This window comes from Salmo salar, chromosome ssa07, assembly GCF_905237065.1.
Source record: "Salmo salar chromosome ssa07, Ssal_v3.1, whole genome shotgun sequence".
Taxonomy (NCBI): Eukaryota; Metazoa; Chordata; class Actinopteri; order Salmoniformes; family Salmonidae; genus Salmo; species Salmo salar.
This window is the reverse complement of record NC_059448.1, coordinates 65,196,032-65,212,726: the sequence shown is the minus strand read 5'-3', so window position 1 is coordinate 65,212,726 and position 16,695 is coordinate 65,196,032. Positions and strand designations below refer to the sequence as shown.

Genomic DNA, 16,695 nt, shown 5'->3' with positions numbered 1-16,695 from the left:
AGATATTCCTGAACAACGTCTATCTGCGCCCCTACTGGATGGAAATTACAAGTGTAATGGCTGTGCTCAATGCAATGGCACTTATAAATGTAGATCCTTCAAACACCCCCAAACAGGGAAATCTATCCCAATTAAAGGTGTTATTACGTGTTCCACTAAGGCAGTTATTTATCTCATAACTTGTCCTTGTGGTAAAAATGATGTGGGTAAAACAAAGCGTGAATTAAAAGTACGTATCTCAGAGCATCGTAGCACCATTAGGTGCAAAAACTTGACTTACCCAGTTGCGGCCCACTTTTTGGAAGCAAACCATTCGATTTCGTCTCTGCGTTATATTGGCATCGAACATGTCACCCTCCCGAGGAGAGGGGGTGACCTTGATAATTTATTGTTAAAACGAGAGGCTGCCTGGATCTTTAATTTAAAGACCCTTGCTCCCTTCGGTCTCAACATAGACTTTGATCTGAAGCCATTCTTGTGATTATTGTGATTTTGCCATTGTAATTGTTTGTTAGAAACATTTTAGACTACAAATGCTATGATCGTATGCTATCCATTTGTTTGTCTTTTTGTATGTTCTTTGTATGCCATTTTTTTTAAAATATTTGAGTTAACCAATGATATTAGGCCATACTTGGCCATGATTACAAACACCTGTGTGTCTCTTGACACTATATAAATGACTCATCTCGCAGTGCTTGTGATGATACCCTGATGAAGACAGCTTCGCTGTCGAAACGTTGGTTATTACATTTTTGTATCTGAGCTCTTAGAGTGTGCGGCTTTCCCTTATTTTCTAGTGTTCTACTCCGCTAGCCAGCACCTCGCCTTTATAGGTGTGCGTTTCTTTTTTCTAGATTAAACATAATGTTTTATCACATCCTGGCTGCAGGTTAATATCCGTGACAAACATCCTAGACTCATTTTCCAACTCGTACAGCAAACACAGCCATGTCTCAAAGGCAGAGATCACATTTCTAAAAATGTGTTCATGATTGATGTTGAACATGGGTATTATGGACCTCCAGTGATGTTGAACATGGGTATTATGGACCTCCAGTGATGTTGAACATGGGTATTATGAACCTCCAGTGATGTTGAACATGGGTATTATGAACCTCCAGTGATGTTGAACATGGGTATTATGAACCTCCAGTGATGTTGAACATGGGTATTATGAACCTCCAGTGATGTTGAACATGGGTATTATGAACCTCCAGTGATGTTGAACATGGGTATTATGGACCTCCAGTGATGTTGAACATGGGTATTATGGACCTCCAGTGATGTTGAACATGGGTATTATGGACCTCCAGTGATGTTGAACATGGGTATTATGAACCTCCAGTGATGTTGAACATGGGTATTATGGACCTCCAGTGATGTTGAACATGGTTATTATGGACCTCCAGTGATGTTGAACATGGGTATTATGAACCTCCAGTGATGTTGAACATGGTTATTATGGACCTCCAGTGATGTTGAACATGGGTATTATGAACCTCCAGTGATGTTGAACATGGGTATTATGAACCTCCAGTGATGTTGAACATGGGTATTATGGACCTCCAGTGATGTTGAACATGGGTATTATGAACCTCCAGTGATGTTGAACATGGGTATTATGAACCTCCAGTGATGTTGAACATGGTTATTATGGACCTCCAGTGATGTTGAACATGGGTATTATGAACCTCCAGTGATGTTGAACATGGTTATTATGGACCTCCAGTGATGTTGAACATGGTTATTATGGACCTCCAGTGATGTTGAACATGGTTATTATGGACCTCCAGTGATGTTGAACATGGGTATTATGAACCTCCAGTGATGTTGAACATGGTTATTATGGACCTCCAGTGATGTTGAACATGGGTATTATGAACCTCCAGTGATGTTGAACATGGGTATTATGAACCTCCAGTGATGTTGAACATGGGTATTATGGACCTCCAGTGATGTTGAACATGGGTATTATGGAGCTCCAGTGATGTTGAGCATGGGTATTATGAACCTCCAGTGATGTTGAACATGGGTATTATGAACCTCCAGTGATGTTGAACATGGGTATTATGAACCTCCAGTGATGTTGAACATGGGTATTATGAACCTCCAGTGATGTTGAACATGGGTATTATGGACCTCCAGTGATGTTGAACATGGTTATTATGGACCTCCAGTGATGTTGAACATGGTTATTATGGACCTCCAGTGATGTTGAACATGGGTATTATGAACCTCCAGTGATGTTGAACATGGGTATTATGAACCTCCAGTGATGTTGAACATGGTTATTATGGACCTCCAGTGATGTTGAACATGGGTATTATGGACCTCCAGTGATGTTGAACATGGGTATTATGAACCTCCAGTGATGTTGAACATGGGTATTATGAACCTCCAGTGATGTTGAACATGGGTATTATGGACCTCCAGTGATGTTGAACATGGGTATTATGAACCTCCAGTGATGTTGAACATGGGTATTATGGACCTCCAGTGATGTGGAACATGGGTATTATGGAGCTCCAGTGATGTTGAACATGGTTATTATGAACCTCCAGTGATGTTGAACATGGGTATTATGGACCTCCAGTGATGTTGAACATGGGTATTATGGACCTCCAGTGATGTTGAACATGGGTATTATGGACCTCCAGTGATGTTGAACATGGTTATTATGAACCTCCAGTGATGTTGAACATGGGTATTATGAACCTCCAGTGATGTTGAACATGGGTATTATGGACCTCCAGTGATGTTGAACATGGGTATTATGGACCTCCAGTGATGTTGAACATGGATATTATGAACCTCCAGTGATGTTGAACATGGGTATTATGAACCTCCAGTGATGTTGAACATGGTTATTATGAACCTCCAGTGATGTTGAACATGGGTATTATGAACCTCCAGTGATGTTGAACATGGGTATTATGGACCTCCAGTGATGTTGAACATGGATATTATGAACCTCCAGTGATGTTGAACATGGGTATTATGGACCTCCAGTGATGTTGAACATGGGTATTATGGACCTCCAGTGATGTTGAACATGGGTATTATGGACCTCCAGTGATGTTGAACATGGGTATTATGGACCTCCAGTGATGTTGAACATGGGTATTATGAACCTCCAGTGATGTTGAACATGGTTATTATGAACCTCCAGTGATGTTGAACATGGGTATTATGAACCTCCAGTGATGTTGAACATGGGTATTATGGACCTCCAGTGATGTTGAACATGGGTATTATGGACCTCCAGTGATGTCAGATAGGTACATTATTTGAATATTGAAATAATTGAGTCCTTCTACATGTCACCTTTTCCCACCCGTCCAGAGCCTTGTCTTTAGAGAGTTAGGTCAACTTTTAGAATTTACAATATTGTTATAATTCTAGACATTCCGTTTTATAGCATGGATGTATAAAGGACTCATCGAATGGTTGTAAAATGATTGTATTTATAATTTCTTTCAACACCAGTGTTGAACCTCCATTGACATTAAATAGGTAGTCAATATTCAAATCCTTTAAAATGTTATGATCTCACCTGTATGCTCATATTCTCATCTACAAACAGGCAGACAGACAGGCACACAAGGTTGAGTAAAAGTATATCTATGGATCTGAATACAACATACAATATTCTCTTAGATGGGTGACTTTGAGCGGTTCTGGACAGGTTCCGAGTGACATTTTGCTGTCCAAAGCCCTCTGTGAACACTGTAATGGCACAAAGCCACTCTCCGTTTCCACCCTCCCAGCGGAGCGGACTTGAAGTATCAAGGTTTCAGAACCCACATTTGCATAGGAGGTGACGTGTCACATTTTCTGGCCGGGTTATTTGACAACTTTACAAAAAACGAGATCACCAGCTTGTAGTCCTAAAAACAATGGAAATGAGGCCCCGCTGGTTCGTTCAGCCATTCCTATGGGGAAAATAAATGGGGAAAGAATGGAGTTTAGGAATAAATGCTGAAATGAAGGTCTGAGGTTAACTAAGGCTAAGGAGATGTTGTACGGTATGTTCTATGATATAACAGCAGTCTGTTAACACGACCTTTATGAATTATGAAGCTTGTTTTGATCACATAAATGCTCCAAAATTCACAAAAAGGGACATTATCTCTTGGAGATTATCCTGTAGAACAAAACGTCTAAGACTGTGAACCAGACCTTATTTTTGGCGTTTATCCCAAAACCCTCCAAAAAAACCATTCATTTCCCCATAGGCTTTGTCCAACGAGCCACGGCGGAGTTAGTGCCTACAAAAAGACGCCATTACTATGGCTCTCCATGGGGCAGAAGTCCATGTGTTGGGATTCTGTTCAGCCAGATAGCTAGTAACACTGACAAGAAGCTGCTGTGTGGGGAATCCTACTGTAGGTGGCTCGTTTCTTCTAGTTTCAGGCTGGTTTCACCTTGTTCTTGTCTCATGTCACGTCTATGCCAGTAGAAAGGGTTGTGGGATGGAGAGAGAGATGGAAAGGAAGCAGTGAGAGAAGGCAGTAGGCTGAAACTACAAACTGTAACTGATTCAGGAAGAACTACAAACTGTAACTGAGGCAGGAAGAACTACAAACTGTAACTGAGGCAGGAAGAACTACAAGCTGTAACTGAGGCAGGAAGAACTATAAACTGTAACTGAGGCAGGAAGAACTACAAACTGTAACTGAGGCAGGAAGAACTACAAGCTGTAACTGAGGCAGGAAGAACTACAAACTGTAACTGAGGCAGGAAGAACTACAAACTGTAACTGAGGCAGGAAGAACTATAAACTGTAACTGAGGCAGGAAGAACTATAAACTGTAACTGAGGCAGGAAGAACTACAAACTGTAACTGAGACAGGAAGAACTATAAACTGTAACTGAGGCAGGAAGAACTATAAACTGTAACTGAGGCAGGAAGAACTACAAACTGTAACTGAGGCAGGAAGAACTATAAACTGTAACTGAGGCAGGAAGAACTATAAACTGTAACTGAGGCAGGAAGAACTACAAACTGTAACTGATATCAAAGGCAGGAAGAACTGCTTATTACTATATGTTAAGTATAACTATAGAAATCTAAGATGTGTCAAATAAATGATATGCAGCTCAGGGCTCCAGCTATGCATTTGGTTTGCTAACTTGCTAGTTAAGTGTCTAAATGTCAAGATCAAACTTCTTGGTTACAGCAGAGATATTCAACCCCCTCCTGGATCAAGATCCCTGTTGCCTAAATTGTTTAGTGAAAAGCGCCCCTTGGGTATCATTCTCTCTCTGTTATGGTCAGGTGATGAAGAAACATTATTACTGGGGCAATATGATAACGATGATGATGAAGATACCAACGCTAATTCTGAATATTATACTGTAACAGTGAAAATAAACACAGTACTCAATCAATACTTCCTCCTTCTGTACGATCTTAACTCTGTTACACTTGACTGAATTCCTCACTTTTCCCACCCTCTCTCCCCTCTCTCTCTCCTCAGCACCTCCAGATGACAGTGCAGGCCCTGCAGGATGAGTTGAGGACCCAGAGAGATCTGAATCAGTTGTTCCAGCAGGACTGTAGTGGAGGGAGACCTGGAGAACCTCTGTCATTTGAACCCACAGAGGAGAACTTCCACAGGCTCCAAGGTGAACACCAGCGACAGGTGAGGTCTAGTTGGAGAAAGCTGCTCTGAGTCCTGATCTAGGATCTGTTCATATAATCTCATCAGCGCTCCTATTCAGAGATACCTTCTGGATAAGGGCCCAGGTCTAGTTTCACTTCTAATAAGATTTAAAAAACGAGTTGGTCCATTGAGTTTACACAGAATGCATTTCTGGGGCTCTGGTTTACAGTGAAAGAACAGATAGAAAACACACAGTGAACATTTACATGTCAGTTCATCAGAGTCTTATTTAGGATTCTGTACTTTATTCAGTGTCATGTTGTACACTCTATTTCATTTCATTTGGCAGAAGGCATACTCCTCTGAATAACTTGAGGAATGCAATGGTAATGGACATACAACAGTACAACAAGTATAAAGAACTAACTAACCTCATTTAGAAATATCACAATCATGTCATGTTTCCCCTACTGGTATCAATAAAGTTCATTGAATTAGAAAGTTCATTAAATAAATAACGTTTGATTGAATCTAATCTCTAGGCTAACTAAGTGAATGAATAAATAACACAAACATGCTGAGAAGTATCTTGGATTCAGGAGTTGACATTACTGAAAGGAGGTGTCTTGTGTTCTCCCATTAAATTGAATTGAATCTAACTATTCCGTTTCAGGAGAAGACACAGATGCACACTGTTAAAATAACAACAGTTTATTACTTGAACAGGGGGCAGGCAGAGGTCAGTAATCCAGATCAGAGTCCATAAGGTACAGAACGGCAGGCAGGCTCAGGGTCAGGGTAGACAGAATGGTAAAAACCAGGAAAACTAGAAAACAGGTACTAGAAAATGCACGGCCCCAATGTGTAGGAATAGTTAGGAACTGGAAAAAGATAGGAGCAAGGGGAAAACGCTGGTAGGCTTGACGAACAAAACAAAACAAACTGACAACAGACAAACAGAGAGCACAGGTATAAATACACTGGGGATAATGGGGAAGATGGGCGACACCTGGAGGGGGGTGGAGACAATCACAAAGACAGGTGAAACAGATCAGGGTGTGACACTTTCCTCTAGGCCAAAGAGATGAATACAGTTGCATTTCATTTAATCTAACCTCTAGGCCAAGGAAAATACAATTAGTTTGAATTGAATTGTATTGAATGTAACCTCCAGGCCAAAGAGTTGTTCCTCCTGAGGAAGACGTTGGAGGAGATGGAGTTGAGGATCGACAGTCAGAAACAGACCCTGGGGGCCAGAGACCAGTCTATCAAGAAACTACTGGAGATGCTGCAGAGCAAAGGTATGGTGGGGTTCACACACACGCACGCACGCACACACACACACCCACACACACCCACAACACAACACAACACACACACACACTTTTAAAAGCATCACTATGGTGTGTATTCCAGGTCTGTCAGCCAAGGCCTCAGAGGAGGACCATGAGAGGACCAGGAGACTGGCTGAGGCTGAGATGCACATCCACCACCTAGACAGTCTACTGGAACAGAAAGACAAGGAGACCAACGCCCTACGAGAGGTGAGGGTGTGTGTGAGGGTATGGGGGAGAGGGGGAGAGGGGGAGAGAAGGAGAGAGCGAAACAGAGGAGGGGAGGGGAAAGAATTAATTCATAACTCTATGGTTGTTACAGAGTTCCTCCAGAGTGTCGTCATGTGCTGGTCACGCTCATGTAAACAACACTCTGTTACCACAGAGCCCCACAGCTAACTGAATTCATTACAACTCTGTTACCACAGAGCCCTACAGCTAACTGAATTCATTACAACTCTGTTACCACAGAGCCCCACAGCTAACTGAATTCATTACAGCACTGTTACCACAGAGCCCCACAGCTAACTGTTACAACTCTGTTACCACAGAGCCCCACAGCTAACTGAATTCATTACAGCTCTGTTACCACAGAGTCCCACAGCTAACTGTTACAACTCTGTTACCACAGAGCCCCACAGCTAACTGAATTCATTACAGCTCTGTTACCACAGAGCCCCACAGCTAACTGAATTCATTACAGCACTGTTACCACAGAGCCCCACAGCTAACTGAATTCATTACAACTCTGTTACCACAGAGCCCCACAGCTAACTGAATTCATTACAACTCTGTTACCACAGAGCCCCACAGCTAACTGAATTCATTACAGCTCTGTTACCACAGAGCCCCACAGCTAACTGTTACAACTCTGTTACCACAGAGCCCCACAGCTAACTGAATTCATTACAGCTCTGTTACCACAGAGCCCCACAGCTAACTGTTACAACTCTGTTACCACAGAGCCCCACAGCTAACTGAATTCATTACAGCTCTGTTACCACAGAGTCCCACAGCTAACTGAAATCATTACAGGTTTTTTACCACAGAGCCCCACAGCTAACTGAATTCATTACAGTTCTGTTACCACAGAGCCCCACAGCTAACTGAATTCATTACAACTCTGTTACCACAGATCCCCACAGCTAACTGAAATCATTACAGCTTTTTTACCACAGAGCCCCACAGCTAACTGAATTCATTACAACTCTGTTACCACAGAGCCCCACAGCTAACTGAATTCATTACAACTCTGTTACCACAGAGCCCCACAGCTAACTGAATTCAATGCAACTCTGTTACCACAGAGCCCCACAGCTAACTGTTACAACTCTGTTACCACAGAGCCCCACAGCTAACTGAATTCATTACAACTCTGTTACCACAGATCCCCACAGCTAACTGAATTCATTACAACTCTGTTACCACAGAGCCCCACAGCTAACTGAATTCATTACATCTCTGTTACCACAGAGCCCCACAGCTAACTGTTACAACTCTGTTACCACAGAGCCCCACAGCTAACTGAATTCATTACTGCTCTGTTACCACAGAGCCCCACAGCTAACTGAATTCATTACAACTCTGTTACCACAGAGCCCCACAACTAACTGAATTCAATGCAACTCTGTTACCACAGAGCCTTTACTATACACAGATCTTATCTTTACTATACACAGACCTTATCTTTACTATACACAGACCTTACCTTTACTATAGACAGACCTTACCTTGCCAGAATGACACCAGAGGAGAGAGAAAGAGGAGAAAGTCAGAGAGTCAGTCTGATCAGCATTCAGACCCACACTTTGACACGACGGGAATCTCCTCCCTCCCTCCCTCCCTCCCGCCCTCATTCTCTTGTTCTGTATTCTGGTCAGGCAGTAGCACAGACACCCATTAACCTCCTCCAGCCTCAGAGGAACTGTAGGACCACTCTGACATCTAGTGGGGCGAGGAGGAACTGCACCAGTTTCACCACAACACCAGTTTTTCATAACAGCTTTGGTTGTGTTGAGAATCCATCCACAACGTGTACAGGAAGTATACCCCTGCTAAATAAACATGCTTTTCCCCTATGATGAAAGGGGAGCGTGGGTGAAAGAGTTTGGTGAACACGGCACTAAAATAAGCTACTTATATAAGCTGAGAAAAAGTATTTGTCTTTGTCTTCATGACTGTAAAGACCAGACAAGACGTCATGCTGTGAGGCCAGAGCAGCCCTCATAACCATAACATTTAGGTGATAAAGCTGACCTCATCAGTGTCCAGGGGCAGTCAACACTGCCTAAAACCCAGGGTTAACCATAACCTTTAGGTGATAAAGCTGACCTTATCAGTGTCCAGGGGCAGTCAACACTGCCTAAAGCCCAGGGTTAACCATAACCTTTAGGTGATAAAGCTGACCTTATCAGTGGCCAGGGGCTGTCAACACTGCCTAAAACCCAGGGTTAACCATAACCTTTAGGTGATAAAGCTGACCTTACCAGTGTCCAGGGGCAGTCAACACTGCCTAAAGCCCAGGGTTAACCATAACCTTTAGGGATATGTACTGACCTCACCAGTGTCCAGGGGCAGTCAACACTGTCTAAAGCCCAGGGTTAACCATAACCTTTAGGTGATAAAGCTGACCTTATCAGTGTCCAGGGGCAGTCAACACTGCCTAAAGCCCAGGGTTAACCATAACCTTTAGGTGATAAAGCTGACCTTATCAGTGTCCAGGGGCAGTCAACACTGCCTAAAACCCAGGGTTAACCATAACCTTTAGGGATATGTACTGACCTCATCAGTGTCCAGGGGCAGTCAACACTGCCTAAAGCCCAGGGTTAACCATAACCTTTAGGTGATAAAGCTGACCTTATCAGTGTCCAGGGGCAGTCAACACTGTCTAAAACCCAGGGTTAACCATAACCCTTAGGGATACGTACTGACCTCATCAGTGTCCAGGGGCAGTCAACACTGCCTAAAACCCAGGGTTAACCATAACCTTTAGGTGATAAAGCTGACCTTATCAGTGTCCAGGGGCAGTCAACACTGCCTAAAACCCAGGGTTAACCATAACCTTTAGGGATACGTACTGACCTCACCAGTGTCCAGGGGCAGTCAACACTGTCTAAAGCCCAGGGTTAACCATAAACTTTAGGGATAAAGCTGACCTTACCAGTGTCCAGGGGCAGTCAACACTGTCTAAAACCCAGGGTTAACCATAACCTTTAGGGATACGTACTGACCTCACCAGTGTCCAGGGGCAGTCAACACTGTCTAAAACCCAGGGTTAACCATAACCTTTAGGTGATAAAGCTGACCTTATCAGTGTCCAGGGGCAGTCAACACTGTCTAAAGCCCAGGGTTAACCATAACCTTTAGGGATACGTACTGACCTCACCAGTGTCCAGGGGCAGTCAACACTGCCTAAAGCCCAGGGTTAACCATAACCTTTAGGTGATAAAGCTGACCTCATCAGTGTCCAGGGGCAGTCAACACTGCCTAAAGCCCAGGGTTAACCATAACCTTTAGGGATACGTACTGACCTTAAACATGATCAGTTTCCAGATGCAGTCTACTCTGGCCACAGCCCAGTTCTAACCATAACCTCTGTATTAAAACTCAATACAGACTGACCTCAGATCAGTGTATAGGGGCACTCAATGCTTGCCAGAGCCCATTAATGACCGTTGTCTTTGTATGACTACTCAATACAGACTGACCTCAGATCAGTGTCTAGAGGCATTCAACTCTGTGTGCCACAGCTGTGTTGCTCGGGGAACCTCATACACAGGGACAAGGACAGCCCTATCATCTATCCCATAATAACACTGCTTTAGTTCCAGGAATGACTCATCTCCACTGAACCATATTGTTCATGACACAGAGCGAGCGAGCGAGAGAGAGAGAGAGAGAGAGAGAGAGAGAGAGAGAGAGAGAGAGAGAGAGAGAGAGAGAGAGAGAGAGAGAGAGAGAGAGAGAGAGAGAGAGAGAGAGAGAGAGAGAACATGGTGGGGAAGAAAGCCAGGGATGGAGGAAGACAGGAGTGAGGGAGGAGGGAGGAGGAGGAGGGAGGGAGGGAGTGTTGAGTTAGAGGAGAGCAATAGAGAAAGGGAGAGAGAGGGAGGGAGGGAAGGTTTCAGGGAGAGAGAGAGGGAGGGAAGGTGTGTGTGTGTGTGTGTGTGTGTGTGTGTGTGTGTGTGTGTGTGTGTGTGTGTGTGTGTGTGTGTGTGTGTGTGTGTGTGTGTGTGTCCACCACTGCCCCAGCACCAAAAGCTCTCTCTCCTTTGTTAGTGCTGTCTTCTCCACTAGAAAGGCTGCATTAGTTCTCTCTGTAGGACCCTCATACACCATCATTCAGAGAAGCAAGGCAACGTGACTCTCTCCTCTCTTCTCTCTCTCCTCTCCTCTCCTCTCTCGTCTCTCTCTCCTCTCTCCCCTCTCTCTCCTCTCTCCCCTCTCTCCTCTCTCCCCTCTCTCGTCTCTCTCTCCTCTCTCCCCTCTCTCTCTCCTCTCTCCCCTCTCTCTCTCCTCTCTCCCCTCTCTCCTCTCTCCCTCTCTCTCCTCTCTCTCCCTCTCTCTCCCTTTCTCTGTGTCTCTCTCTTCAGCCCTCTCTCTCTCTAACATCACAACTGGTTCAGAGACAGAGACAGTACACTAGTGAAAGGCAGACACATTAAGAGTCTAGAATAGCATTAGGAAGGCGAGCTTTAGTGGTTTTTATCGTAACACACTAGTGGAAGCATTTAAGTCTAGTAGGTACAGGAGCTTTGAACGTTAGCTCTGAGAACACTATTAGCGTTAGCTTTGAACCAGACTCTCCATTGACTTGTGAGGATGTGGGATGGTGGAATGGACACGACGGTGCTAGCCAGAAATATGACGGCTAGGGGAAGACACTTCATCCCAATAGCTCCTGCTGGCCCTGACCGACACACTGTCTTCTGTTCTGCTGGTCGTGATGACAGTCACCATGCTGTTGGGTTCTCTCCTGGTCATGATGACAGTCACCATGCTGTTGGGTTCTCTCCTGGTCGTGATGACAGTCACCATGCTGTTGGGTTCTCTCCTGGGCGTGATGACAGTCACCATGCTGTTGGGTTCTCTCCTGGTCATGATGACAGTCACCATGCTGTTGGGTTCTCTCCTGGGCATGATGACAGTCACCATGCTGTTGGGTTCTCTCCTGGTCATGATGACAGTCACCATGCTGTTGGGTTCTCTCCTGGTCATGATGACAGTCACCATGCTGTTGGGTTCTCTCCTGGTCGTGATGACAGTCACCATGCTGTTGGGTTCTCTCCTGGTCGTGATGACAGTCACCATGCTGTTGGGTTCTCTCCTGGTCGTGATGACAGTCACCATGCTGTTGGGTTCTCTCCTGGTCATGATGACAGTCACCATGCTGTTGGGTTCTCTCCTGGTCATGATGACAGTCACCATGCTGTTGGGTTCTCTCCTGGTCATGATGACAGTCACCATGCTGTTGGGTTCTCTCCTGGTCGTGATGACAGTCACCATGCTGTTGGGTTCTCTCCTGGTCGTGATGACAGTCACCATGCTGTTGGGTTCTCTCCTGGTCGTGATGACAGTCACCATGCTGTTGGGTTCTCTCCTGGTCATGATGACAGTCACCATGCTGTTGGGTTCTCTCCTGGTCGTGATGACAGTCACCATGCTGTTGGGTTCTCTCCTGGGCGTGATGACAGTCACCATGCTGTTGGGTTCTCTCCTGGTCGTGATGACAGTCACCATGCTGTTGGGTTCTCTCCTGGGCGTGATGACAGTCACCATGCTGTTGGGTTCTCTCCTGGTCGTGATGACAGTCACCATGCTGTTGGGTTCTCTCCTGGGTCGTGATGACAGTCACCATGCTGTTGGGTTCTCTCCTGGGCGTGATGACAGTCACCATGCTGTTGGGTTCTCTCCTGGGTCGTGATGACAGTCACCATGCTGTTGGGTTCTCTCCTGGGTCGTGATGACAGTCACCATGCTGTTGGGTTCTCTCCTGGTCATGATGACAGTCACCATGCTGTTGGGTTCTCTCCTGGGTCGTGATGACAGTCACCATGCTGTTGGGTTCTCTCCTGGTCGTGATGACAGTCACCATGCTGTTGGGTTCTCTCCTGGTCGTGATGACAGTCACCATGCTGTTGGGTTCTCTCCTGGGCGTGATGACAGTCACCATGCTGTTGGGTTCTCTCCTGGGTCGTGATGACAGTCACCATGCTGTTGGGTTCTCTCCTGGTCGTGATGACAGTCACCATGCTGTTGGGTTCTCTCCTGGTCGTGATGACAGTCACCATGCTGTTGGGTTCTCTCCTGGGCGTGATGACAGTCACCATGCTGTTGGGTTCTCTCCTGGGCGTGATGACAGTCACCATGCTGTTGGGTTCTCTCCTGGGCGTGATGACAGTCACCATGCTGTTGGGTTCTCTCCTGGTCGTGATGACAGTCACCATGCTGTTGGGTTCTCTCCTGGTCATGATGACAGTAACCATGCTGTTGGGTTCTCTCCTGGGCGTGATGACAGTCACCATGCTGTTGGGTTCTCTCCTGGTCATGATGACAGTCACCATGCTGTTGGGTTCTCTCCTGGGCGTGATGACAGTCACCATGCTGTTGGGTTCTCTCCTGGGCGTGATGACAGTCACCATGCTGTTGGGTTCTCTCCTGGGCGTGATGACAGTCACCATGCTGTTGGGTTCTCTCCTGTTCATGATGACAGTCACCATGCTGTTGGGTTCTCTCCTGGTCATGATGACAGTCACCATGCTGTTGGGTTCTCTCCTGGGCGTGCTAACCACCACCATGCTGCTGTCTACCCTGTTTCTCCTCAGGAGCTGCACCGACGGAGCTATGAAGGAGCCCCTGAATCAGCCAAGACCAAGGCCCTGCAGACCGTCATCGAGATGAAGGTGAGAGAGAGAGTGAGAGAGAGAGAGAGAGAGAGAGGCAGGTTAGAGAGAGTGTGTATGCTCATGTTTCACTTAGAATGCCAAAGTGAGACCGTCATCAAGATGAAGGTGTTTGTGTTTGTCCAAGTTTGTGTGTGTGGTGAGAGATTGACTTCCTGTACAATGTGAGAAACTGTAATATTACAACGCGAGTCATATGAGTCACCCTTTACAGTGAAACTCTTACTTACGAGCCCTTTCCCAACAATTCATAGTTAAAAAGTGTGAAAAATGTGCCAAAAAATAGTAGGAAATAGTAACAATAAAATAACAATAATGGAGTGTGTTCTAACTTCCTCTCCTCCGTCCCAGGACTCTGAGGTCCAGTCTCTGGAGCGAGGTCTGAGGGACCTGGAGGAAGTGTGTGTGTTTAACTGTGTGTGTTCTCTTGTGGTAGGACTGTAAGGTCCAGTCTCTGGAGCGAGGTCTGAGGGACCTGGAGGAAGTGTGTGTGTTTAACTGTGTGTGTTCTCTTGTGGTAGGACTGTAAGGTCCAGTCTCTGGAGCGAGGTCTGAGGGACCTGGAGGAAGTGTGTGTGTTTAACTGTGTGTGTTCTCTTGTGGTAGGACTGTAAGGTCCAGTCTCTGGAGCGAGGTCTGAGGGACCTGGAGGAAGTGTGTGTGTTTAACTGTGTGTGTTCTCTTGTGGTAGGACTGTAAGGTCCAGTCTCTGGAGCGAGGTCTGAGGGACCTGGAGGAAGTGTGTGTGTTTAACTGTGTGTGTTCTCTTGTGGTAGGACTGTAAGGTCCAGTCTCTGGAGCGAGGTCTGAGGGACCTGGAGGAAGTGTGTGTGTTTAACTGTGTGTGTTCTCTTGTGGTAGGACTGTAAGGTCCAGTCTCTGGAGCGAGGTCTGAGGGACCTGGAGGAAGTGTGTGTGTTTAACTGTGTGTGTTCTCTTGTGGTAGGACTGTAAGGTCCAGTCTCTGGAGCGAGGTCTGAGGGACCTGGAGGAAGTGTGTGTGTTTAACTGTGTGTGTTCTCTTGTGGTAGGACTGTAAGGTCCAGTCTCTGGAGCGAGGTCTGAGGGACCTGGAGGAAGTGTGTGTGTGTAACTGTGTGTGTTCTCTTGTGGTAGGACTGTAAGGTCCAGTCTCTGGAGCGAGGTCTGAGGGACCTGGAGGAAGTGTGTGTGTTTAACTGTGTGTGTTCTCTTGTGGTAGGACTGTAAGGTCCAGTCTCTGGAGCGAGGTCTGAGGGACCTGGAGGAAGTGTGTGTGTGTAACTGTGTGTGTTCTCTTGTGGTAGGACTGTAAGGTCCAGTCTCTGGAGCGAGGTCTGAGGGACCTGGAGGAAGTGTGTGTGTTTAACTGTGTGTGTTCTCTTGTGGTAGGACTGTAAGGTCCAGTCTCTGGAGCGAGGTCTGAGGGACCTGGAGGAAGTGTGTGTGTTTAACTGTGTGTGTTCTCTTGTGGTAGGACTGTAAGGTCCAGTCTCTGGAGCGAGGTCTGAGGGACCTGGAGGAAGTGTGTGTGTTTAACTGTGTGTGTTCTCTTGTGGTAGGACTGTAAGGTCCAGTCTCTGGAGCGAGGTCTGAGGGACCTGGAGGAAGTGTGTGTGTTTAACTGTGTGTGTTCTCTTGTGGTAGGACTGTAAGGTCCAGTCTCTGGAGCGAGGTCTGAGGGACCTGGAGGAGGAGATTGAGATGTTGAAGTCCAACGGGGCTCTGAGCACTGAGGAGAGAGAGGAGGAGATGAAACAAATGGAGGTCTACAGATCACACTCCAAGTTCATGAAGAACAAGGTAACACCACATCCCCACCAGCTACAGTCCACTCAGTGCAGAACACTGGGCTGTTTAAAGAGCATGTTGATTATCCTTCAGCCTCTGTGACAGATGGATCTGGTCTTTCCTATTGGACCAGCAGCCTGCCCTGTACGCTAGAGACAAGCAGGTGTTAATGTACTACCATGTTCTTGTTACCAATGACTGACTGCCTGTGGAAACATTTCCAAGGTTATTTTGAAAAGACCATCTTGTATTTGTAAGGCATGTGACGATCAGAGGACCAGACATGCAGCATGCAAGGTGGTTGTTGATTGGCTGTCCAAAAGCTGGTTACTGATTGGCCCTGTGTTGCCTACATCATGGCTCCTGATTGGTGGTGGTGCTTATCGTCCTGGTAACAGCCAGTTAACTGACTCTCCTGACAGGTAGAGCAGCTGAAGGAGGAGCTGTCTCAGAGAGAGGTCCAGGGGGAGGAGCTTAAGCAGAAGGCTGCCGACCTGCAGCAGGAGGTGTCTGCAGTAAGGAAGGACTTCACCACACAGCTCTCTCTCTCTCTTTAACCTGTCAACTCTGACCTTTATTAACCTCGTACAACCTTTCTGACCCTCGTTAAACAGAATACCCATGTGACCTCTGTGAGAGGAAAACCCAGTATGAGGCTAGAGGAACTCAGATAAGTGGTGTGAGAGAAACTGTTTAATCATAGATGTTTAATCATAGCTTAATAATGTTGTTTAGGCTGCTGTTCCCAGACCAGTCCATATCAACCACTATAATGTTATCTATCATTTAGGCTGCTGTTCCCAGACCAGTCCATATCAACCACTATAATGTTATCTATCATTTAGGCTGCTGTTCCCAGACCAGTCCATATCAACCACTATAATGTTATCTATCATTTAGGCTGCTGTTCGCAGACCAGTCCATATCAACCACTATAATGTTATCTATCATTTAGGCTGCTGTTCCCAGACCAGTCCATATCAACCACTATAATGTTATCTATCATTTAGGCTGCTGTTCCCAGACCAGTCCATATCAACCACTATAATGTTATCTATCATTTAGGCTGCTGTTCGCAGA

General features: G+C 45.9%; 1 protein-coding gene and 1 long non-coding RNA gene across 2 annotated transcripts in view; one reads left to right on the top strand and one right to left on the bottom strand.

The window, feature by feature from the left end:
- The window catches only part of LOC106576657 (ELKS/Rab6-interacting/CAST family member 1), a 634,388-nt gene that overhangs the window by 192,568 nt on the left and 425,125 nt on the right, over positions 1–16,695 (top strand). The window contains 6 exon segments of the mRNA XM_045722464.1: positions 5,484–5,648; positions 6,784–6,910; positions 7,026–7,153; positions 13,768–13,845; positions 15,472–15,627; positions 16,038–16,130. Of these exon segments, the coding sequence (XP_045578420.1) occupies positions 5,484–5,648; positions 6,784–6,910; positions 7,026–7,153; positions 13,768–13,845; positions 15,472–15,627; positions 16,038–16,130 (747 nt within the window).
- Positions 5,877–8,761, bottom strand: LOC123743813 (uncharacterized). The gene is made up of 2 exons (XR_006770701.1): positions 8,674–8,761; positions 5,877–7,144 (listed from the first exon to the last, which is right to left on the bottom strand). It is a non-coding gene; the product is annotated as an uncharacterized lncRNA (long non-coding RNA).